A 27,553-nucleotide genomic window follows, 5' to 3' on the forward strand; every position below is an offset into this window, starting at 1 on the left:
GGCGGATTAGGGGTTAATACATTTATTATAGTAGCGGTGCGGTTCAGTCGGCAGATTAGGGGTTAATAAGTGTAGGTAAGGTAGCGGCGACTTTGGGGGGGCAGATTAGGGGTTAATAAATATTATGTAGGTGTCGGCGATGTTAGGGGCAGCAGATTAGGGGTACAAAGGGATAATGTAGCTGGCGGCGGTGTACGGAGCGGCAGATTAGGGGTTAAAAAAATTTAATAGAGTGGCGGCGATGTGGGGGGACCTCGGTTTAGGGGTACATAGGTAGTTTATGGATGTTAGTGTACTTTGGAGCACAGTAGTTAAGAGCTTTATGAACCGGCGTTAACCCAGAAAGCTCTTAACTCCTGGCTTTTTTCTGCAGATGGAGTTTTGTCGTTAGATTTCTAACGCTCGCTTCAGCCACGACTCTAAATACTGGCGTTAGAAAGATCCCATTGAAAAGATAGGATACGCAAATGGCGTAGGGGGATCTGCGGTATGGAAAAGTCGCGGCTGCAAAGTGAGCGTTAGACCCTTTCCTGACTGACTCCAAATACCAGAGGGTGGTAAAAACCAGCGTTCGGAGCCTCTAATGCTGGTTTTGACGGCTACCGCCCAACTCTAAATCTAGCCGTACAGCAGGTAAAATGAATCATTGGGAACAATTTAAAGGGGAGAACATTTTTGGGTGAACTGTCCTTTTAAGTAACAAAAAAGTTAAACTATATATATTAGTACTCAGATTAAAGGGACATGAAACCCCAAAAAATGTATTTCATGATTCAGATAGAGAATAAAATTTTAAACAACATTCTAATTTACTTCTATTATCTAATTTGCTTCAACTGCTTTTCAACAAAAGATATCAAGAGAATGATGCAAATTAGATAATAGAAGTAAATTGAAAAGTTGTTTAAAATTGTTCTTTCTAAATCATGAAATAAAAAAATGTGAGTTTCATGTTCCTTTAAATACCATCACTAGAATGTTAATTTATGAGTACAATAATATGGGTAATTTAAATGTTAATGGAAAATTATTAGGAATAGATAATAATGGTTAATTGAAAGTGCCTATGTTTACATTTAGAGACAGTAATAATTATGGAATTAATAAGCTTTCATGTTTTATCTTCGCTTTCTCAGCATATATTGCTTCCATAAAGGTTTTTGGAAATAGTTTGCAAAAATCCCCGGGTTAAGAAAGCAACAAAAGCTCACTGGAGCAACATTTCAGCCAAAATCGTTACATTGTTCATAAACAGGTTAAGGGTAGAAAATAGTAGTATCATAGGCAGACCTAGTCATTTCTGTTGTTAAAGTGAAGGTCAATGTTAAAGGGACACTGAACCCAGATTTTTTTCTATTGTGATTCAGATAGAGCATGCAATTTTAAGCAACTTTATAATTTACTCCTATTATCAAATTATTTTCATTCTCTTGGTATCTTTATTTGAAATGCAAGAATGTAAGTTTAGATGCCGGCCCATTTTTGGTGAACACACTGTGTTGTTCTTGCTGATTGGTGGGTAAATTCACCTACCAATAAACAAGTGCTTTCTATGGTTCTGAACCAAAAAAATAGCTTAGTTGCCTTCTTTTTCAAATAAAGAAAGCAAGAGAACAAAGAAAAATTGATAATAGGAGTAAATAAGAAAGTTGTTTAAAATTGCATGCTCTATCTGAATCATGAAAGAAAAAATTTGGGTTCAGTGTCCCTTTAAGCAAAGGCACTTCACCCATTTAAACATGAACATATAAGCATTCAAGTTGCTAATGTTATTTTTCACAAATGTTATTCACTTTGGAATAAAAGATATATATATATTATACCTCCGTTTCATATATTGACTCCTACCCTCCAACACTTCCTTAATCGGCACTAGTGACGTAGCGAGCAGTCCCACATGCTCACTACGTCGCTTGCAAGCTCGTACACAACAGCCGAATGAAAATGCGTATGTTACCCGCAATCGCGCATGCGTAAAAATGTTATGTATCTAAAAGAATCATAGAGCAGGATATGCATGCGCGTCTCATGCACGAGCATGATGTTGATGATGCTTGCCGGGATTTAACGCATGCGCAGAAGTTACTAATAACGGGGCTGAATGCCCCGGGGGGGGGGGGGGGGGGGAAGGGATTGGCTGTTACATCCTGAAAAACTGTCAATCATTGGCGGCAAGATTGCGGGCGGACAATAGAAATACAACGTCAGTGATTTAGAAGGTGAAAAATCTAATTTTCTGATGATTTGTCAAGATTTTCATGAATGAACATCAACCTTATTTTACATGAGCAGTATAAACCTGTTAGCGACTAAGCCAGACTTGACCTTCACTTTAAATTAAACTTTCATGCAATTTTTAACAACTTTCCAATGTACTTCCAAAAGCTAATTTGCTATGTTTTTCTATCCTATGTTGTAAAGCATACCTAGGTAAACTCAGGAGAAGCAATGCACTACTGGGAGCTAGCTGCACATTTTTTGCTACACATATGTCTCTTATATTGCCTCACCCAATGTGTTCCGATAGGTCCCAGTAGTCTTTGGTTCTCTCTCAACAAGGGATACAATAAAAATGAAGTACATTTGATAATATAAGTAAATTGGAAACTTGTTTATAACTGTATGCTCTAGCTGACATTTTTTTGTTTGTTTTTGTTTCATATCCCTTTAACTAGGACACCATTGGGTTCAGTGCTACTTGGACAACACATCCAAGTGACAATGTAGAAGTTTAGCTCATCTCCTGTTGAAAATATTTATATTGAATAATTTCAGAATATTAAGGATATTTTTTAAATATTTTTTTTATAGGCTTTGCTTTGCTTGGAGGACATCCTTGTTTTCTTACAACACAAGATATCCATTTGGGAGTCAATGAAAGCCTAAAAGACACAGCAAGGTATATTTTATTTAATTCCTTACTTGTAGTGCCTTGTGGATAATCATAAATAATATAGTCACAGCTTGACTTTAAAGGGACATTAAAGTGAAAATTACATTCTTTTCATTATCTTTGATAAAGGATACTAAAGGAACAAAGTACATTTGAAAATAAAAGTAAGTTGTCAAGTTGATTTTTTAAATAACATGCTCTGTATGAATCAGGAAAGTTTAATGACTTCCATGTCTCTTTAAAGTGAAAGTCAACCATAGCGTTTTTGAAACTCTAGGGTTGACTGTTGAAACAAATAAAGGGCACTTTCATTCATGTATCTTTCATTCAAGTATAAGATATTTCATGCAGAAAGTGCCTTTATTCGTTTCAACCATTTGCCGTTCTTAGCTGCTACAGTAGCCCATGGCCAAAAACATTTTTTGCTAAGAGGTGACGTTTTCCCCTCTTAGCCAATAGCTGTGCGGTAAATTCAGTTTGGCGCCCATGGGAGCCAGAATTACCGCATGGCTATTTGCTAAGAGGTGAAAATATCACCTCTTAGCAAAATAGTTTTTTGCTGTGGGCTGCTGTAGCAGCTAAGAACGGCGAAGGGTTGAAATGAATAAAGGCACTTTCTGCCTTCTGCCTTATCTTATACTTCATGAATGAAAGTGCCCTTTATTTGTTTCAACAGTCAACCCTAGCGTTTCAAAAACTCTATGGTTGACTTTCACTTTAAGTGTCCCTGATGTAATTTTAAGACTGTAAAATATTAAAACTGATTTCATTATATTAATTATTTTGCACAAAATGTCAAATGCTTGATTTATGTTTGTGCTACACATGTTACATTAAATTCAGAATTGCTCAAAAAGACTTCTAATTGGCACTTTTTTAGACTTTTGTCAAATTAATTAAACTTGAGTAGAAGAGTCCTGTTGCAAAGAAAAGGAAGGGTTAGCCATATCCAGTTCCAGAGAAGGCCTGCGTTTCAGCAAGTAGACTATAAAACTCCTGTGGAGGAGGCCTGTATTACAGACCTGTAGTTCACATCATAATTAAATGAGTTGGTCCCCGAAACCCAGAGACACTGTGTCGACAAGTATCTTTGTTAAAATGCACTTTACTGAGGGGAAAACTGATTTAAATACAGTGAGATGTATCTCCCATATTAGAGAAGTAAATGCAGTTTTCAACTATCCAAGCACAAGGGCCCTCCATGCTATGATTTGTTATTAAATTTAGGACTGGGACATAGGTGATCATCCAGTAAGCCTAAATCACATCAGTCAATTATAGGCAGTGAACATGAGGTTATTGTTAAGGGTTGTTCTAGTCAGAATCTGGGGGCTTGTTAAAAATGATACACATATTGATAATTGTTTTTGCTGTTCCTGACAACTCCATCCAATCAACGAAGGCCTGTATATAAAAAATGGATATGCCTGTAGTACAATCTTCATTTACAAAGGTTTGGTAGATGATATAGTAAAACTATACATCTTTTTAATGCATGTCACTTTTTCCTGTCAGGGTATTGTCTGGCATGACAGATGCCGTTTTAGCACGAGTTTATCGTCAATCTGACTTAGACTTGCTCGCAAAAGAAGCAACGATCCCAATAGTAAATGGATTGTCAGATGACTACCACCCCATCCAGATCCTAGCCGATTATCTTACTATACAGGTACTTTTTTCTATTCTTTTTGTCTTTTTTACTGCACCAAGAATAATTTAATATTTAAAACAAAAAGTTTACTTTTCATATTTTGAGACAGATGTATTCATATATAATTTCAGGGCTGTGTATTGCAAATGATGAATAACATTTAAATTAGTTAATAAAAAATATAATTTGCTAGATGTATTCCATCTGGTTTACTTATAGATGCAGAATAATGAGTGCTGTTGTGATGGGTGGATTAGTTCCCAAGCTCAATTTTCAAAACATTAGAAGCTATGGGCACTTAATATGGATCACATCTCACCAAATAATCCACCTATAAATGATGAGAACTATTAAGGTACCATACTACCATTCAGGGAGAAACCATATACTATTTTATTCAATATCAGGCTGCACATTTTGTAGCTTAAAGGGACATACATTTTAATTATGAGAGGGTATCATAAAAACTACAACTTCAGATTTAAAGGGACACTGAACCCAATTTTTTTTCTTTCATGATTCAGATAGAGCATGACATTTTAAGCAACTTTCTAATTTACTCCAATTATCAAATTTTCTTTTATTCTCTTGGTATCTTTATTTGAAATGCAAGAATGTAAGTTTAGTGCCGGCCCATTTTTGGTGAACAACCTGGGTTGTCCTTGCTGATTGGTGGATTAATTCATCCACCAATAAAGAAAATGCTGTCCAGAGTGCTGAACCAAAAAAAAGCTTAGATGCCTTCTTTTTCAAATAAAGATAACCAAGAGAATGAAGAAAAATTGATAACAGGAGTAAATTAGAAAGTTGCTTAAAATTGCATGCGCTATCTGAATTCCGAAATAAAAAAAATTGTGTTTAGTGTCCCTTTAAATTACAGGAAAATAAAACATTTTTTGGAACATTAGATTTTTAAGTTTAATGTGCCTTTTAGATTAAAAATGTTTACCTAACGTACCTTGTTTTCCTTCTTTATCATCGGTCTCTGTCTGACATGATCCGCTCAGCTGATCATGTCCGACAGACATCGATGAATGCCAACAGCATACGCTGTCTGCATTTATCATTGTACAAGCAGTTCTTGTGAACTGCTAGTGCAATGCTGCCCCCTGCAGATTCGAGGCCAATCAGCCACTAACAGGGGGGTGTCAATCAGCCCTATCGCATAGGATTGGGCGGATTGATGTCCGCAGTCACACAGCAGGCAGACCAGTTATGGAGCAGCGGTCTTAAGACCACTGCTTCATAACTGCTGTTTCCGGCGAGCCTGAAGGCTCTCGCAGAAACAGGGGCATCAAACTCCATTCAGAGCTTGATAATTCAGCCCCTTGGTCTGACACTAAAAAAATATATTTTAAATTATTTTAATTTATTTGATGCTATTGCTAGACATATTATTTTATAAACACAATGTCTACCCTAGTCAAGAAGGATGATCTTCCTGGAGCCATTCTGAAGTAATCGATTTCAAACTAGTCATCAGAAGCCACCCTGAAGTAAGCCCACAAGTCAAAATATTTAAATGAGATGACTCTAGTGTCATTCACCGGCTGTTCATGCTTGTGAATTAATCAGTAAGGAGATCTGCTAATCATTCGGAAGTCATCACCCAGAATGTTTTACCTTAGCTGATGACTTGATGATGTCTGATGATATGCAAATGACTTCTAAAGTAGTTTGGTTATCACAAAATGACTCCAGTATGCTCTATAAAGTAATCCTGTTTGTCTTGGCTATGTAATGCTGGTTAGTGTTTCATTGCTTATAATTCCAAAAGATAACATATGAAAGAGTTATCTACTACCGTTAATTATAGCACTACTTCTCAGTCTGTTTTCCATGGAAGCATGATATTTCATTTAATATTATTTGGAGATCTGCAGACAAGTTGCCCAGATACATTTCAACTAGATTTTAGATGAAAACACTTTAATTAGTAGGTTTTCTTAAACGGAAGTGTTAAAGATAATTTAAGTGTCAGTGTAAAAATCTACAGGCCAAGGGATCTGGAGATCTATGAAAACAGTTTATATTTCAATAGAAAATGCAGTTTGAAAATGTGATGAAATAGGAATGTCTGGAATAATTTTAAAGTCATTGTTATGTTTTTAATCTGCGCTACAATAATGGTCTCTTATAGGAACATTATGGCCACCTAAAAGAACTGACTATAGGTTGGATTGGTGATGGAAACAATGTCCTACATTCAATAATGATGAGCGCTGCTAAATGTGGAATGCACTTGCGCATTGCAACTCCCAAGGTAAACAAGCAGTATATGTGTCTTAGGTGCAAAAGTTTGGTATATTGAGGGGGCTTTAACCTCTATCTCAGATGAACTGGGATATGTTAAGAAATGTAATAAAGATGGTTTGGTTCATAGATATTTAGTGCTAAATAGGTATTGTTCTTAGAAACTGAATGGAATCAAATTAAATATGAGAATAAGAAGTATTAGGCATGAAGATAATTCTGTATATATGAGTAAGGATAGTCAATCTTTGAGGAGAAAATTATGTTTCTCAACTGCTTAAGAATAATTAGACATAGGTTTTCAAAGAACCTGAATCTGTGCTGCCCAACTAGTATTATTGTGCCCATGCCATGGTATCTTTCCATTGCCAGGTTTTCTGAAAATAGGACATATTTTCTATGAAAAAGGACACGGTTAAGTTAAAGCTATTTAGTTTTAATTTAAAGATCAAAGGAAGTGCCACTCAGTCTTAAGGCCTGATTGCTAATTGGATGATAAGAAGAACTCAAGCATAAAAACAACAATATTTTCTTTTTTTTCTCAGTACTGGGACATCCATTTTACAAAAAAGAAAATACAGAAAAGCAAACAAAAAATTTAATAAGATGGTAACATTAGAGATAAGGACGATGAGCCATTTTACAATATAGGACAATCAGGCACTGTATTAAAACCAGGCTCCGTGCGAGCCTTAAGGCTTGCTGGAAACAGCAGTTAAGAAGCAGCCTCTGAGGCTGTGGACATCAATCCCATACGATCGGATTGATTGACACCCCCTGCTAGCAGCCGATTGGTCGCAAATCTGCAGGGGGCGACATTGCACAAGCAGTTCACTAGACCTGCTTGTGCAATGTTAAATGCCGACAGCAATCAGCGATGTCTGGCAGATAAGTCCTCAAAACTTTGATAAATCTGCCCCTTAGCCACAACATAATTCTACATATTTTTAAGGTGCTATGGTATTATACATACATTACATATCCAGCAATTATATTGCAGGTCTTTCTGTTTTGCTTCCCTCTTTGTTTTCAATGTTTTATGGCATTAATTATGTTTTCTTCTTGGAAAACCTGCTATTTGGCATTTTGGAAAGTACTTGCTAATATACTGCCAATCTGGCATTGTTGAAAATCTATTTATCTTGCTCTGTGTCCACCTGTTAAATGTGTTTCAATATGGGCCTTATGTTCCTTCTACTATAAACCTTTATATTATTTTTTGTCTCATCCCTGCCATGTTGTAAGTGACAGTCTGTTTGGCAATATTGCAAAAACGATCAAATCCACCTGTTTCAGATGCTTGGCTCTTTCCATCTTAGCCCCAACCTGTTCTGCTCCTATTCAGCTGTTGATAAAACAGAAAAATATGTCTCCTTTGCATTGTTTCAGTGTGAGTTAATTGGAAAATAATACATTTGAGTGCTGTATAATATTTTGAGAAGTTACAACAAAGAATGTGTGTAATCATGTGTTAACATTATGTCTTGAATTCAGAGTGTTGAATAATTGCAAAGGCTGTGTTAATTCATTTGATCAACTCTGACTGTTGACTTCAGTATTAAATGTCAGAAACAGATTATGGTATGAATGTATTTGGTAGACAAAATGTTCATTTTTTAGTAAGCAAAGTAAAGAGAAAAATTAAAATAGAATACAAATGTGTCTGTCTACTGAAATTAGAATTGTTGTAGTACATTTGGGAATGGCCTTTTATAATCCATTATCCTTGTGATTATAGCCATTTCATTTTAATGACAGTTCCACAATGTATCACATGATGTTTTTTACAAATTAAATTTCACCTTAATTGCCCCAGTTTACCAAGTGTGAATTCAATACTGTGTCCCTGTATGTTAAGGATACTCTAAATTGTTTCTTCCTACTGGGTGTTATTAGCCTTTCGTTTCAAGGACAATAAAAAAAATTGCTTCATTGTGTGTATTTTTGATGCACCTATTATGTTTGTGTTTTGAATATCAGTTTTCAGTACCTTCAGCCACACATTGGGATTTTGCCCATTAGGCATGGTGTGTTGCAGTAGAACTTTTCACTTGTTCTTTGCTAGTTACCCCATCCAGAGACCTCAATTCAACAAGGAGTGAGTAAGAGGGGACAACAGACATATATATTTTCTCACATTACTAGCAACCTAAAAGATGCATTAATATGGGTTAGCAGTGGTGTGGATGGAAACAGATTGCAATAGTTAACTCTGAAATCCACAACTAAGCAATCTCCTATAAAAACACTATTTTATTAACACCTGTAAAAATCACTACAGCGTGAGTGAGAAATGCAATCAAATATGAAAAATGAAATATAAAATCGCATCATTTGTAGATGTTGGCTATAGTTCCTAAAGAAATAGGTTTATCTTGCCAAGATGCATATGACATTCATATGGATTCTGAGTGTTAAGGGTAGCTTGTGATGACAATAGGTGAATGTTGCACATGTAAATGAGTGTTTTACTTGCATAGTGAACAAAAAGGTTACATAAATAGAGTAGTGTAATTTTAAGAGGTGTGAATGGGCTATTGTATTTGTCCATTTTCGGAGACCTCCCAGTCTCTATTTTGAAAACACGCACTTATTACAAGAAAATCCTTTTTGGGAGATTTTCTGTTGAAAACTCATTCACAGCAGCAGATTTTTAACAAATGATGCAACATAGCATTGTGATCACTCGAGAAACGTTGTTCCCAATTCACCCTGTATTAAAAATATTTTTCGGGAGCTGATAGCCAATAGATTGTGATCGACCACCTTTTTTTATAATACTTCATAACTATTTTTTATATTTAAATTGTCAAACTATAAACTCAGTTAATGCACATTTATCTGGTGATGTTATCTATATTATGCCACCAAACTGCAAAGTGAATAAAGGATTTAAGAGTAGTTGGCATTGAGCTTTCTACCAAGATTACAAATGTTCTGCTAAATGTTGTGGAATGTATTTGTCATGGCATTATCAGTGTCAAAGCATTATGGCAAAATAATTTAATAATTGTTAGGATTTGGAAGATGATGCAGGTTTAGCATATATTCTTTATATTGGACATTAGGGACATTAAACATCAAGTAAATACTAGGTAGAATGATGTATTCAAATTAAATATTAGCCTGACAATATTATGCAGATGTATTTGCTAAAGTCATTTTAGTTGTTTAAACTTTGAAAAAAATAAAGGTAATGTTTTAAAGTCCATAAATTGGTGGATACTGCCACAATATAACCTAGGTTTTTTCCTCTGCTGAGGTCAAATAGGGACAGATATAAATGGGTCTCTAGAGTGTAGATTATAACAAAGTTAAGTTAGGAATCTGCAGTTCAAGATTTTACAGGAATTAAAAAGCCCACAGTTTGCAGAACTAAACACACACAGGAAAAGAGAACACAGTAAGTAATAAAAGTACATTGCAAAGTTGTTGTTTGAAAGTCAATATTAAACTTTCATGAATAACTTTCCAATTTACTTCTATTATCTAATTTGCTTTATTCCCTTGGTATCCTTTGTTGAAATGTATATCTAGTTAGGCTCAGGAGCAGCAGCACATTACTAGGAGCTACCTGCTGATTGGTGGCTGCACATATATGACTTGTCATGTGATATGTTCAACTAGCTCCCAGTAGTGCTTCACTGCTCTTTCAACAAAGGATACCAAGAAATTGAAGTCAATTTGATAATAGAAGTAAATTGCAAAGTTGTTTAAAAGTCTTTGCTCTGTCTGAATCATGAAAGAAAAATGTTGGGTTTCATGTCCCTTTAAGTAGGCGTAAGACTAGAAAACTGACAATCCTGAATAGGAGATTCTAGAGAAATACTATATGGAATATTATAATACTGGAAATACCAGTAATGTGATTATTCAACCACATGAGCTAAAGTACTTGTATTCCTTGTTACAGGGATATGAACCTAACCCCTCTATAACTGCAATAGCTGAGCAGTTCTCTAAAGAGGTAAATATTTATATTTAATTAGCACTGTGTTTTTGCTGTAAGCTTAACCTGTTTGTTTTTTTGTTACTAATAGTCCGGCACCCAGTTGTTTCTGACAAATGATCCCCTGGAGGCTGCTAGTGGAGCCCATATTCTAGTTACAGATACATGGGTTAGCATGGGACAAGAAGAGGAAAAGAAGAAACGTCTCCTGGATTTCACAGGTTACCAGATTACAATGCAGGTACAGGGCACAGAGACTGTGATTCCTATTGTGTCTCTAGAATATTATAAATTATATTACAAAAATTACTTGCCTTTCTATTTTGACTCACATTGGGTACTTTCTACCTGAAGTGGGAAAGCCTAAGGGGGAGATTTAATAATCAGCAGATGCTGATATCTCCGCGTGAAGTTTCTGGCTCACCGGAAACAGAAGTTAAGAAGCAGTGTCTGACTGAAATCATCCTGATCCGATCTGGATGATTGATACCCCCTGCTAGCGGCTGATTGGCCACGAATGTGCAGGGGACGGCATTGTACAAGCATTTAACAAGAATTGCTTGTGCAATGTTAAATGCTGACAGCATTTAACGCTGTCACCATTTAACAAGAATTGCTTGTGCAATGTTAAATGCTGACAGCGTTAAATGCTGACAGCTGTTGGCATTTAGCGATGACGGGCGGACATGATTCGCTACAGCAAATCATGTCTGCCCCTGCACTTGATAAATTGGCCCCTATCATTTAAAGTATACTGAGATTTTATATGTACATTTTATGGTGAGCTTTTCAGCAAGGACGGAATCAACCAAATTGTTTCTTATTACTGCTGGTATCTGTAGGGAACTTGTTTTGCCAAGTGATAGAATTGTTAGCAAGTAAATTATTTATATGCTCCTAGTGATATCACAAGGACTAGTGAAATCATAGGGACTTTATGCAAAGTTTAACCATCATAAAAACTGGGAACATGGAGAGAAACAATATATTTGCCATGAAGAATGTAAATATGCATAAATAGTAATTAAAAAGAGTTCACTGTAAGACAACTATATAGAGATACAAGCATAAATGTATTGTTTCTTTTGTCTAAATCTCTTATTGTTTCAATGAGACTTCCCCTGAATACAATACTTGAGTTCTGCTTTGCAATATTGGAAAACATTATTTTAAATCATGAGTATATACTAAGGGCTTGATGCTAAAACCATTGTCACAATAGAGCTAAGCCCGATGCCTCGGGGGTCACATTTGACACAGATCTTTCTTTCACTCCTCACATTCAGTCCTTGGCTAAAGCCTGCCTTTTCCACCTTAAAAATATCTCTAAAATTAGACACTTCCTTACACAAGACACAACTAAGATTTTAATCCACTCTCTCATTCTTTCCCACCTTTATTACTGCAACTCTGTCCTCTCTGGTCTCCCCACCTGCCGCCTAGCTCCTTTACAATCCATAATGAATGCCTCTGCCAGACTCATCTTCCTTACATGTTGCTCTTCATCTGCTGCACCTCTCTACCTATCCCTTCCCTTGCTTCCTCTTGCCTTTAGGATCAAACACAAAATTCTCATTCTGACATACAAAGCCCTCAACTGCACTGCTCCCCCCTATATCTCAGACCTTGTCTTCAGATACTCTCCCTCCCGTCCCCTTCGCTCTGCTCATGACCTCCTACTCTCCTCCTCTCTGGTTACCTCATCGCACTCCCGTTTACAGGACTTCTCCAGACTGGCTCCCATCTTGTGGAACTCTCTGCCTCGCTCCACAAGACTCTCCCCTAGTTTTGAAAGCTTCAAGCGCTCCCTAAAGACTCTACTGTTCAGGGATGCATACAACCTATGCTAACCTTACTTTATACCAGTTCCACTCCTCCATTGCTATCCCCTGAACCCCCTTATCATGTAAGCCTAAGAGTCCAGCTGTTTGTAGATCACCTTCTTAAGAACTGACTACAACAGTGCAACTCTTGGCAGGGCCCTCTACCCATTTGATCCCTATAATTGTTTTGTTGTACTCCCCCTTTGTTTATAGCGCTGCAGAATCTGTTGGCGCTCTACAAATAACCGATAATAATAATAATAAAGGTATTCACTCACAAACAGGTGAAATGTTCTAAAGGGAGGAAATCACTGTTAAAGAGGCGTTTTACTATACTATACTGAGGGGGGTGATACTTGCAGAATGTTAAAACCAGTATTGCCATCTGCAGTGAAGGTGTAATGTAAATCCCTTTGGAAAATATTGAATGACAACACAATTTATATGTGTGAACTGAAACTGAAACTTTTCTATACAATTCAATAGTTAAACTTTAACATTGATAATAAAGCTATATGAGCTGGGGGATTGTTAGTGTATTGTCAGGGATAGGCACAGACAAAGGCTGTGGCGAACATTTTCCAAAGTACAGACCTTAGTGAAGGACACCAAGGTACATTTGAAATTAAAACATTATTTTATAGTGCTTGGTGGTATTATACTGATGCAGATACCACTGATCCTATAACCAGCCCTCCTCTGGCTATACCCATGAGCCAGTGTCACTACTGTGTCATTATATAGTGCTGGGTGTTATTATACTGATGCAGATACCACTGATCCTATAACAGCCCTCTTCTGGCTATACCCATGAGCCAGTGTCACTACTGTGTCATTATATAGTGCTGGGTGTTATTATACTGATGCAGATACCACTGACCCTATAACCAGCCCTCCTCTGGCTATACGCATGTGTTAGTGTCACTACTGTGTCATTATATAGTGCTGGGTGTTATTATACTGATGCAGATACCACTGATCCTATAACCAGCCCTCCTCTGGCTATACCCATGAGCCAGTGTCACTACTGTGTCATTATATAGTGCTGGGTGTTATTATACTGATGCAGATACCACTGATCCTATAACAGCCCTCCTCTGGCTATACCCATGAGCCAGTGTCACTACTGTGTCATTATATAGCGCTGGGTGTTATTATACTGATGCAGATACCACTGATTCTATAACAGCCCTCCTCTGGCTATACCCATGAGCCAGTGTCACTACTGTGTCATTATATAGTGCTGGGTGTTATTATACTGATGCAGATACCACTGATCCTATAACCAGCCCTCTTCTGGCTATACCCATGAGCAGAGGCGTAACTAGAAAACACAGGGCCCAGGTGCAAGAATCTAAGAAGGGCCCCCCCACCCCCCTACCCCACCCCAAAAAAAATGAGAATTTGATACATTTTTTTTTTAACCCAGAAAAAAAAATGTGATTCAGATTACATGTCTGCAAAATGAGGTACCCTGTGCCCACAGTCTGCGAGATGGTCTGACCCCCTATTACTGTATATATTGACACTGTTTTACCCACCAGTACTGTATAAAAGTGAGTTAGTGACACAGTCTGTAATCTGCCAGTGAGGTGGCTGGCCTGACCCCCCCCCCCTTCCTGCGGTAATAACAAGGTCTGTAATTTGGTGGTTCCACAAAATATACATACACATACATGCATGCATAAATACACACACAGTCACATACATACATACACACACACACACACACATAAACACCAATGGGTAAAACAGAAAGACTAACCCCTGTTATACACATGTAGCTAATCAAGCTGTCAGATGTACACACACAGTAATACACAATCTCTCAATTTGGTCACACTGATGTCTGCTGATAGTCTCTCACACACTACACAGACATGCTGACAGTAACTCGTACATACATACAGACAAGCACATGTCACACAGACATTTAGTCAGACATACACAGACTGCCTCACATACAGATAGTGCCACATACACAGTTACACACACTGTCACACAGACATTTAGTCAGACATACACAGACTGCCTCACATACAGATAGTGCCACATACAGTTACACACACTGTCACACAGACATTTAGTCAGACATACACAGACTGCCTCACATACAGATAGTGCCACATACACAGTTACACACACTGTCACACAGACATTTAGTCAGACATACACAGACTGCCTCACATACAGATAGTGCCACATACACAGTTACACACACTGTCACACAGACATTTAGTCAGACATACACAGACTGCCTCACATACAGATAGTGCCACATACACAGTTACACACACTGTCACACAGACATTTAGTCAGACATACACAGACTGCCTCACATACAGATAGTGCCACATACACAGTTACACACACTGTCACACAGACATTTAATCAGACATACACAGACTGCCTCACATACAGATAGTGCCACATACACAGTTACACACATTGTCACACAGATATTTAGTCAGACATACACAGACTGCCTCACATACAGATAGTGCCACATACACAGTTACGCACACTGTCACACAGACATTTAGTCAGACATACACAGACTGCCTCACATACAGATAGTGCCACATACACAGTTACACACACTGTCACACAGACATTTAGTCAGACATACACAGACTGCCTCACATACAGATAGTGCCACATACACAGTTACACACACTGTCACACAGACATTATTTAGTCAGACATACACAGACTGCCTCACATACAGATAGTGCCACATACACACTTTCACACATACAGTTACAAACACACACCAGCAATTTTATTTTACACCACTCTTCACTAAACTAACACTGCAGTGGAATGAAGCCCAGGGAAAAAAAGGTGGGCATAGAAAGATATCAGATACAGTAGAGATTGGACGTAAACTGCACAAGTACATTTAGAATATAAATACATCAATTCAGAACAGCAGCACCAGGGACCTGTATTATTCCCTGAAATAAAAAAAATTGACAAAAAAATATACATGTTTAGTGAAATGAAAATAAGCAAGACATCCCTCAAATAGTAAATAATGTTGAAAAGCTTTTTTTTTTTTTTTGCAGTAACAGTTTCCTCTTAACAACAAACAAACAAAGCATACTTAGTGCACTAGCTTCTTACCCCTCTTAACTTTGTTTATTGATTTATGTGGACTGAACTGTGCAGTGTTTTATCTCAAATAAACTGTCAGGGGCAGAGAGAGGGGGGAGGGAAGGGTCTGCACTTAAGTAGGTGCAGACCATGTAGTTGTATCTGAGAAGCTGCAAGTATTAAATATTCCAGCAGTGCTAGGATGAAAACTGTTGGTGGGGTCACATACACCCAGCAATTGTCCCTCAGCCCAGTCACCCCTGGATTATCCCACTCCAATACCCCTAGGAAAAAAAATGGTCCCTGCCAGACTGACACTACAGGGACCTTGGGAAATACTGTAGAGCTGCACTTTAGTAGAGAACCAGTTCCCTGACAATTCAGGAACCAGACCATAGAGATTAAAGCAAAGGGAAGAACTTTAGCAAAGAACTGGGTCCTTATCAGACTAGCAGCAGATGCTTACTGTTAGGCCCCCACGACTGTCAAAGTAACTCCTCTCTGGTGACTAACTAGAATGAGCGCGGCAAAGAGCATCATTCTCATCAATCAATTAAATAGTAAACCTCTTCAAATTAATTGACAGCACTGCTTTGCTGGGAGAGGTTGTGCTAGTCATAAAATGTTAACATAACATTCCTTTGTATTCGTTCCTTGAACGTCATGGTAATATATCAAGTCAAGTGTGTGTGAGAGCCATAAAACCAGCAGCCTAAAAACACTGCAAGTTGCAAATAAAGGGTTACAAACTTTTCTTCGTTGACTTCTCTAATCTCTATGCTATCAGGCATGATCAGCCCAACCCCCACTGCTGTCTTAACGGCTCCGTTTGACAGGGGAGTTAGACAGTTTGAGAGGAGAATCTACAGCTACCACAGCTAAGGAGAAAAATTACTTTTAACACGGGCCACAACAGAACAAGCAGCTGACCTGTACTCTGGGTTACTGGCTGCATTCTGACATCTCCTGCCTCGCAGAGTCGCAGCCTCCTTCTTTCCCGCTCAGTCAGCAGCCAGCAAATGTTTCAGAGCGTTGCCATGGTAACCTGCGGCAACGCTCTGATTTAAAACTGTTACAATTATGCAGGCACGCAGTCACTGAAAAAAAATACTGAAAAAAAAATTTGTTGGAAAAAAAAAAGTAAAAAGTTTAAAAAAAAGTTTTGTTCTGCTGAGGCCCCCCCCCAGGGTTGGACCTGCCGGGCCCGGTCGCAACTGCGATCTCTGCACCACTGATAGTTCCGCCCCTGCCCATGAGCCAGTGTCACTACTGTGTCATTATATAGTGCTCAGCGTTATTATACTGATGCAGATACCACTGATCCTATAACCAGCCCTTCTCTGGCTATACCCATGAGCCAGTGTCACTACTGTGTCATTATATAGTGCTGGGTGTTATTATACTGATGCAGATACCACTGACCCTATAACCAGCCCTCCTCTGGCTATACCCATGAGCCAGTGTCACTACTGTGTCATTATATAGTGCTGGGTGTTATTATACTGATGCAGATACCACTGATCCTATAACCAACCCTTGTCTGGCTATACGCATGTGCCAGTGTCACTACTGTGTCTTTGTATAGAGCTTGGTGTTATTATACAGATACAGATACACATCCAGTATTTCACTCAGGCTTTATTTATTCCATAACGTATCACCCAATATCGCTAGCAGTCTCTTGACAAGCCACTAAGTTTATTCACACTACATATTTTTTTTTTCTATTATTTAATCAGAAAGAAAAGATATACTAAGGTTGTGGTGGACACTGCAAGGGCTAGTCACGGACACCAGTGCTCGTGTACGGACACCTTGCCCATACCTGTATATTGTACATGTGTATATAGTGCAGTTTTCTCCCCAGGACATTTTTAGCGGGGTGCACCACCTGTATGATTTTAATAAGGCTAGCTAATATTAAAAATATTCAATTTTTATTGCACAAATTATCATTAAATACATTTATGTTAGATTATGCAATTAATTTGTGTTTTGGATTGCAGAAAATTATGTAATATTAGAAAATATTACACTGCACCCATCTGGCTACTTCATAATGCTAGCTGACTGGCAACATTTTCTGTGGAAGTCACTGTTGTGTGTTATATACAACGCCAATTCCAAAAAAGTTGGGACAGTATGGAAAATGCAAAAAAACTAACAAAAAGAGTAATTTTCAAAATTCAATTAACAATGTACTATCATGAAAAAACATTATTAACACATTATGTGAGTTTAATGTATTTTTGAAAATATACGTTCATTTCAAATCTGATGACTGCAACACGTTCCAAAAAAGTTGGGACAGGGGCAATTTAGGACCAATAGCAATGTGACAAGTTGAAATAACAAGGTGATGTGGAACAGGTGAGGCAATTGTGTAATCATAGTATATAAGGGGCCTCCAATAAAGGCCTAGTCCTTAAAGAGCAAGTATGGGTCAAGGCTCGCCAATCTGCCAACAGATGCGTCAGCGAATAATCCAACACTTTGAGAACAACATTCCCCAAAGACAAATCAGTAGTATTTGGGACATTTCACCATCTACAGGGCACAATATAATCAAAACATTCAAGGAATCCATTCAAATCTGTGTGTAAAGGGCAAGGACGAAAACCACTTCTGAATGTGCATGATCTCTGATTCCTCAGAAGTCACTGTCTCAAAACTGTTAACATTTCAAATAGTTTTTGGAAAAAAACAACAGTCGTGTTCTCCGGACCAAAGAGGAAAAGGACCATCCAAGCTGTTATCAACGTCAGGTCCAAAAGCCAGTATCTGTCATGGTATGGGGGAGTGTCAGTGCCCATGGCATAGGTAACTTGCACATCTGTGAAGGCACCATTAAAGTGAATGTAAAGTTGAGCGTACTCACTCAAGTCATATGATAGAATTTAAAAAATTAGGTAGACTTTCATTCATCAAATTTGTACTATTTATTGATATTTTCCTATTTCTACCTTTTAATGCTATAACAAGCAATTGCAAAATAGCATACAACATTTGAATTAGAATGAATGAATGAGTGAATGACATTTTTTAAGGAATGTGCCAAATGGCTATTATTAGTATATTTTTTGGTGTTTATACCAAAGGAATATGAAAAACAAAATTGAAAGACATATTAGCCTATTTGAGATTTGTATTAAAGCAATTTAGCAATATGAATCTATTTGTACATTGTTGTCTCTTATATACTCCATTTGCCAGTAGTGATAGCATGACATTGTGAGGGAGGTCATGCATATGCAGTAAAATTGATCACTCAAGGAGTGATAATGTAAAAAAATTATAAATAGATGTATGTTGCAAAAATATGGCAATTCAAATGTTAAATGTAAGAAGTTTATATTCATGTCCTTTATGTTGGTTGATGAATTGTTAAGTATCTTTACATGATGGTGATACTTTGTGTGTGTTGTCTTGTTTATTCTTAAGACTGGAAAAGTTGCTGCCCCCAATTGGATATTCCTTCATTGTTTACCAAGAAAGCCTGAAGAAGTTGATGATGAGGTTTTCTATTCTCCAAAATCCTTGGTTTTTCAAGAAGCAGAAAATAGGAAGTGGACAATAATGGTATGTTATATAAACAAACATCAATTAATAAAAATAAATTAAAATGACATGAAAAGTATTTAATAGTTTGCATTTTATAAAACATTTTTTTTCTTGGATGCAAGTGGTAAGATCAGAATAGAGTAAAGTAAGTTGTATTACCTAGAGTGTAGGCACCTTCATAATCTGTATCACTAGTTCCTGCTTTGTGTAAAGTTGAAACAAAACAATATTTATATTGACTTTCAGTCTACACCAGCATTTTTATTGTTTAAAAAGATAGATAATCCCTTTATTATTACCCATTCCCCAGTTTTGCATAACCATCACTGTTATATTAATAAACTTTTATTCCTCTGTGATTACCTCTGCAGACTGCCCCTTATTTCAGTTCTTTGGACAGACATGCATTTAAGTCAATCAGTGCTGACTTATAAATATCTCCATTGGAGTGAGCACAATGTTATCTATATGACACACATGAACTAGCAGTGTCTAACAGTCATAACGGTCAAAATGCACTGAGATAAAGTGGCAGTTCAACGGCTTTGAAATTAGCATATCTGCCTACCTAGGTTTATCTTTCCACAAAGAATACAAGGAGAATAAAGCAAATTTGATGATAAAGTGAAGTGCATGCCCTATTGGAATCATGAAAGTTAAATTTTGACTAAACTGTCCTTTATTTAATGAGTTTAATATTTTAATTTATTTTAAGATTCTTTTTCCGGAATACCTTGCCATTTACCATCTGAGACCTAGGGCTCCATGTACTAACAGGCGGGCGGGCGGACAGATTCTCAACTTGCGAAGCTGTCCGCCCGCCTTCGCTACATACGGGCAGCAGATCTGTTCGTCTGCTGGCCCATATGTATCATTACACACTCATCGCAGTGTGTAATGCCGGCCCCTCCAATCACGCAAGTGAAGGGGCTGTCAATCACAGAGAGCGAGCTCTCAGTGATTTTACCTCGCCACCTCAGAGGTGGTGTAGGGTGTAAGAAGTAGTGGTCTAATGACCGCTGCTTCTTACATTGCGGGAAGCAGGCTCACTGCTTTGTCCATGGAGCCCCTAGACTACAATAACCACAAACATTTGCCTAGATTACGAGTTTTGCGTTACGGTGCGGTACGGCTATTACTGCTGAAAAATTGGCCATTGCACTGGAATGGCTGGTAACGCATATTATGAGTCGCGGCAGTATAGCTATACCGCAAGCATTTTAGCCTGCAACACAACGTCCTTTCCGCACTCAAAAAAATGATGTTTGAGTGTGGGATTTTCCATAGTGCCGTATTACAGGTTGTACGGTCCAGCTAAAATGCTTGCATTACAGCCTATATTGACACGTTCTATTCCGCCATCTAAGAGTAGTAATTATGGATTTTGCAAAACATAAATGTTTCACAAAACTCATAACTAAAATGTTACAAACTACACTAACACCCATAAACTACCTATTAACCCCTAAACTTAACCCCTAACCTGTCACCCACCCACATCACCAACACTATATAAACCCATTAACCCCTAATCCGCCGCCCACCCACATCGCCAACACTAAATAAATCTAGTAACCCCTAATCCGCTGCTCCCCGAAATCGCCAACACTAAATAAAATTATTTACCTCTAAACCACCAGCCCCCCACATCATAACTAATAAACTAAACCTATTAACCTCTAAACCGCCAGCCCATATCGAAAAACACTAAATTAAACTATTAACTTCTAAACCTAACATCCCCTAACTTTAAATTAAAAGTTACAATATAACTATCTTAAAATAAATAAAAACTTACCTGTGAAATAAAACAAACCTAAGAGATTAAGTTTTTCCTCTGTGGAATAGTCTTTGGATACTGAACTATTGCTAGGAATCTGAAGGGGCTCATGCAGTACTCCTGGCCTGAATGAATAAGGTGATTCTTTTGGAGTATCGCTATTTTTGAGGACACAGTGGGCCGCAAACTTCTCAACTTCTCTTTCACTATGGAGAAAGGCATTGGCGCCACATTACAGACCCTACTGGCTGAACACGAGCAGCGGATCCTCAAAAGATTTGACGTGCTGCTCACAAAGATTGAAGCAGCGCGTGTAACAAGCAGCAGTGTAGGTGAGGAGGGAGAGAAGGCTGTTGGAGGGGGGTCTGGAGCTATGCGGATGAGTGCTGACTTCTGCGTGGGGCCTGATCTCCCTGTGAGTGTGCAACGGCAAGATGGAAGTGCAGGAGGTCTTACCGGGGGTTGTGATGTGTTGCCCCTGCTGGATCACAATGAGCTGACCCCTGTGAGAGACACCTGTGAGACTGGGGGGCTCCCCTCCGGTGTAGGCAAGATGGTGAGTCAGGCAAATGGTGGCACCTGGAGGTGTTTCCTGTTTGTTCCCGTAGGGCCAAGTCTGTATGTGAGAGTGACCGGTCTCCGTGAGCGCGGCACTGCTGAGATGTGTGGATCACTGTCGGCCTTCTATTGCGGCACTGCCTTGGAGATTTCCTTAACCTGGGGCCTAGATTGGTATAGCGCATGGGGTCTGCCTATGGATACCAACCTTCTTTTGATGACCCTGCAGCGTGAAGGATTTAGGCTCTATAGGATGACCGTAAAAGCTGGAGTGGGGTGACATTCTTACTACTGCAGAGGTTACTAAGTACCCACAATACCACCTTGCCTTTTAAATGTGCTGCCACTTAAAGCCAAGTTCTTGGACTTACTGAATAATTTTATTTTAGTTGTAGCCGAAGAATCTACATTCATGAAGATCATTGTCTGAGACCATGTGGATTTCGGGACTAAACCTCCTTGATGTTTTCCCTATGAACAGTATAAATGAGGACTTGCCAATAATAGTCCCTAAGTTAAGTGTTTGGTTCATCAATCATATTCCAGGTTGTTTAACTTGGGAATTATATATTCAGAGCAGTCTATTGCTGTAAATTTCAGATATTTATTAGTGTGCTATGCATTGCTGTGAACAATATTGTTTTGTTTTACATATTATTGCTGGTCTGTTTGTATGGCTATACCTTCACAACTAGAACCTGCTGTTTTGTGATTATTGGCTGTGTTATGTTGATAAATTGCTGTAATATAGCTGGTTCAGTACCAATCCTTAGCTTTAATATAACATCAACACCTATACAACCAAGGGAATTCCCCCTGGGTCTATAGTTATTGACCTCTGGTTAATAGGGTCTAGCCCCGCACACTATAATGATGCTTCCTTTTTCTCTGCATTAATTTCATTGCAGACTGAAAACACATAAGTTACCCTGCTGAATTCTTGTACCCCACAGTTTCTTGATATGTTGGTGTAATAGATAAGCAGGTAGCCTAGGTTTCTTATAACCCTGGAATAATTGAAATTGCATAGATTGTACATAAGAGGATAATCAGAGTTTGTTAAATGCTATGTACAGGTTGCCTGTGCCACTCAATGTCATATTTTAATGGTATATCTGTTCTTTGCATGTGTATTCTGTTAAGCAGCTAGGGAGAACTACTTGAGGTCCAGTTGTAGGTGGGAAATTGCGTTTCTCAATGAGCCGTTTTAATACTGCGAGGTTCTCGTGTATAATTCCTAGAGGCTCATGAGGGGGCTGTGAGAGCTTAAAATAACAATCTTTCCCTTAGAGTTATTTCTATAGGCTTTGCCATCTGATAGTGGCTTCTAAAATTAAAAATTAAGCTTTGGGGGGGCGGAGCCAAGCCGTGCAGGAACATGGCCGCAAATCTGTAAAGCTCCGTGTCTGCCTTCTCTCTTAGCAAGAAATACCTTATTCAGGGTCACACTTTTTACATGCTGGACAATACTATATCTGCCTAAACCTTCCTGCCCTTGCATCCAAGCTACCAGAGGGCTAATTACAGCCGGAACCACTCGCCTTTCTACCTACATCAGGCGCGGGACTACAGCACTACTTCCCCGCACCTAAAATTACAACCGGATCTCCTCTGCTTACCCGGATTCCCCCGGCCTGCGGCCCGATCATTTGAGAGATCCTTGGATGCGGTCGACAGAGCCGCTCTTACCCTAGCTGTTCTCGGCTCATACTGCGCTCTCAGGGGCGTTGAGGCCTATCTGCGGAAGAACGCCGGATCTCTAACCTTTGCTGCAGGACTTACTATACTTCCCGGTCTCCATCCGAAGTTCCCCACTAAGGTACCCTATAACATTCTGGGTCTGGTTGTGCGATTGGTCCTGGGCACGTCTCTGTAGGAGGGGGGCTGAGCGGAACACTGGAACCGCTGGGCATTTCTACAACAAATAGCGGCCATTATCTAGATACGCCACGTGGCCTCATACCTTAATGTGTGCTGTTGGACAGTTACTGTGAGACCTGGCTCTTACTCACACAAAACCACAGGCTTTAATTCTATTAGATAAGGGGAACAAGGATCATTGTGGCTTGCCGGTATTAAACACTACCCCTTCTGCAGCCTCAAGGCCTCACTGAGATTTTTTCAAGCTATCTACGCAATACCTTTACCTTTTATTTTGCCGATGCTGATACGCTAAAATTGCATATTATAGAAAAGAAATCAGCAGCAACCTGCCTGTACCCCAACACAGCTTCAACTATATTACTGGGGCCTTACAAGGGACTGTTCACAACTTATATACAACACTGATAGTCCCTTCCAACTTGTTGTTAGTGGGATGCTAGATACAATTTTATCCCCCTCGGCACTAAAATACAATCCCCTGCTACCTGCTCCACCAAGCTCTTCCCCGCCTCTGCCTTCCTCTATATTAACTCTTGGAGAAACTATTACAGAATACCTCACTTGTTCATCTGGAAGGCCCGAACCTAAGATGGCTTCCAGGAAGGGACAGAAATCTGATAAGCCAAACAAGTCACTCTCCCAAACCCCTTCAGTATCCTCCTTCTTTCAAGCTTCAGATTCAAACCCAGCTCTATCTGACACCCTTTTGGAACAGCCGGGCCTCCCAAGCCTACACATAAACCCGAATGGCCAACAGGACCCACTACATGCTATCCAAGAAAGATTGAATACGCTTCCTTCCAAATCTGACCTGGACTCTCTCAAATCTTTTATTAAGGAAGAGATGAGGGACCTCAAAAGAGACCTCAATGAAATGGGCGCTCGCATGGATTACTTTGAGGAGGGTCAGGAAACCTTGAATAACCTAGTCAGTATGAACACACAACAACTCTCTATCCAGGACTCTAGAGTCCAATCTCTTCAGGACAAAATAGAGGACTTGGATAACCGCGGACGCAGGAACAACTTGAGGTTCCGCGGTGTCCCAGAGGAGGTGACTCCTGACCTCCTTAAAGGTTACATTATTGGCCTAGCGCAACATCTCTCTCCTGGATCACCACCACTATTGCCTGAACATTTGGACAGGGCACATAGGGCATTACGCCCTCTACCTAAACCTCCACTTCCTCCACGGGATATTATTGTACGATTCCTAAGATTTTCATCCAAAGAGGACGTGTGGCAGGCGGCAAGGTCCCAAAGATCCATATCCTACAGGGGCCACTCCCTCCAGATATATCAAGACCTCAGCCCTTACACAGTACAGAGACGCAAGGAGGTTAAATTTATCACTAGTGCTCTTCAAGACCATCACATTAAATATCGATGGGGATTTCCCTTCAGTCTCATTATTAACCATAACGGTTCACAAATTATATATAAAGACTTTAACGACCTTGACCACCTATCCCAAGCTCTCAACATTCCGTTCAACAATCCACTGGACCCACCCGTCTTGGGCTCACCCCAAGCTGAGGAGTCAGGGCCTTCACGGCCGCTGGGACAAAGACCACAATGGCAAAAAATTCAACCCAAGAGAAGAAAAATGGACAACCTACCATCTAGAAATGATTCACCGCCCTCTGTATGATCTACTTCCAGGCCCTGGCATAGGAACTACCTATTTATCTCCTATGGTTTTCTTTCCACCTGATGTTCATTGACCACCCTTTTTCGTGGATGGACCTCGGGCTTTCTTACATGGGCTGACCCGCAGCGCATCAACATATATTTAGACTCTCGATACCCACTTGACCACTTTTGATGGCCTTTCTACAACCCTGACCTCATATTGGTAACGTATAAACAATGTCTATATCCTTAGTTCTATGTCTGATGCTCAATTTTGATTATATCTGTTATCCATGCCATAGACTACCCCTCCTGGCTCTCCCAGGAGGACAGCTACACAACCTAGGCTATGAAGAACTCTGCCTTATGGGTCACTAGATGTTCCTGGACATTATAACTAAATAAATGTTTTGTTCTGTTATTCTCACTAAATGTTAATATATGTTATTACACGTTATGTAAATTATTGTGTGAACCTCCAGTAAACGAGACAATAAGCCTTTATTAGATTAACATAACTTATTTTCCTCATGGCCACTACATGCATATTTTTTCACTGGGTTATGAGGATCACGTGTAATGTGCTTATATTGGCCTATGCTAGTTCTAAACTAAACTCTATGCCTCTCTTCTCTAGCCTGTAGCAGCAATCACTCCAGTTAAGCTTAGGTTTGAAATGTTAAGAAGCTTAAATATGTGAATTTTTTCGTGCCTGCATTTTCATCCCTAGACTACCCATGGCATCAAGGCATAACTATCATTTCATCTGCTAGGCTGCATATGTTTAGTTTTTATCTAGACAACCTATGTTTATAATGTTTTACTGTTATCTCGCTTAAATACTCAAATGTTTTACGTTCCATATTAACATATTGGCCCAGTCCCTAGTCGACTGACATGCATTTCTTTGGAAAACAAGGCCACTATATTTAAAATATCCAACCCTGATTCCTAACGTATATAACATAACCTAAGAGTATGTAAGGCGATACTTTCCCCCCTATTTGCAAGGTGTATTACAGTCTGTTTCTTTCACTTTGCACAATTGTTACTGTTAAATCAATGTTTATTACTCTCTATTATGCTTTTTCCCAATTTTCAATATGTGATTTTTGTCCTTTTATTTTAAACTTTCCCTCCTCCCCTTCCTTCTGCCCAGCCTCGGTAATCTCATACCTATCCCTAATAGCTGTCGCTATACTTTTGCTCACATCGGCTGATTCCGTTCAATCCTTAGCCAATGAATAGCTCAAATTCTAAAATAAAAATCCTCTCACACAATACCAAAGGCCTTAATGGCCCTAATAAACGGTCTATGGCTTTGAGAGATTACAAGAGACACAAGGGAGATATCCTTTTTATTCAAGAGACCCATTTTAAAAGGGGTAGCGAACCCAAAGCTAGCTTTCGAAAATTTGGACAGAGTTTCTTCTCCTCTAATACCACAAAACATAACGGGGTTGGAATTCTGATACACTGAGGACTCCCCTTTGTTGCATCTTCCACTTATAAAGATAGGGAGGGAAGATACTTGATCCTGGTCGGTTATCTATATCACAAACCACTGACACTGGTCAACATATATGCCCCCAATGTTAACCCAGCTCCCTTTTTTCACCAGCTTAGCAATAAAATCTTAGAAGTAGCTAGGGGTAGCCTTATATTGGGGGGGGATTTCAACATAGCTTTTGACCCAACTCTAGATTGCTCGTCTGGCACATCTTCTATATCACAAAAAACTCTAAGGCAAATTAAACATTCCATCTCATGCCTAACGATACATGACACTTGGCGCCTTCACCACCCAAACGATAGAGAGTTCACCTTTTTTTCAAACCCCCATCAATTATACACAAGAATAGACTACATTTTTGCCGATGTCTCTAGCTTATCTTCTATTACTCAGACTCATATAAACCCCATAACATGGTCGGACCACGCCGTCATCACTTGCCAACTTCACTGGCAGCCCATTGACCCCTCCACTTCTCGGTGGAGACTTGACGACTCCCTACTTAGAGACCCCATGATCTTTATCCAGGTACAGAAAGCACTAATTGACTATTTCCAAACAAATGACACCCCAGATGTCCACATACACAATATATGGAACGCCCATAAATGTGTTATCCGAGGGGAATTAATCGCCCTCAAAGCAGCGAAACGGAAACGACAGAATGAGTACCTTAATTCTCTTTTAACTGACATTCATAAACTACAGGACCTACATAAACTACATCCCACAAGTGCATCATTAACAGACAGCATCACACACAAAAGAGACCAGCTTCGTACATTCTTAGGCGTAGAGGCTAAGAACAGAGCCCTATATCTTAAAAAGGTTTATTATGAAGGAGCAAATCAACAAGGTAGGATGTTGGCCCGACAGCTCCGAAAACGTACCAACAAACAATATATCATGGGATTACGCGACCCTGGAGGTGCTAGACTGTCCACCTCCAAAGATATTTCC

At 39.1% G+C, this 27,553-nt stretch overlaps 1 protein-coding gene across 1 annotated transcript in view; it reads left to right on the plus strand.

Moving 5' to 3' along the window:
* The window catches only part of OTC (ornithine transcarbamylase), a 104,164-nt gene that overhangs the window by 59,927 nt on the left and 16,684 nt on the right, over window positions 1-27,553 (plus strand). The window contains exons 4-9 of the mRNA XM_053706470.1: window positions 2,812-2,899; window positions 4,409-4,562; window positions 6,685-6,807; window positions 10,711-10,764; window positions 10,838-10,987; window positions 19,107-19,244. Coding sequence (XP_053562445.1) covers window positions 2,812-2,899; window positions 4,409-4,562; window positions 6,685-6,807; window positions 10,711-10,764; window positions 10,838-10,987; window positions 19,107-19,244 — 707 coding nt within the window. The remainder of the gene's footprint in view (window positions 1-2,811; window positions 2,900-4,408; window positions 4,563-6,684; window positions 6,808-10,710; window positions 10,765-10,837; window positions 10,988-19,106; window positions 19,245-27,553) is intronic.

This window comes from Bombina bombina, chromosome 3, assembly GCF_027579735.1.
Source record: "Bombina bombina isolate aBomBom1 chromosome 3, aBomBom1.pri, whole genome shotgun sequence".
In the NCBI taxonomy this organism is placed as follows: Eukaryota; Metazoa; Chordata; class Amphibia; order Anura; family Bombinatoridae; genus Bombina; species Bombina bombina.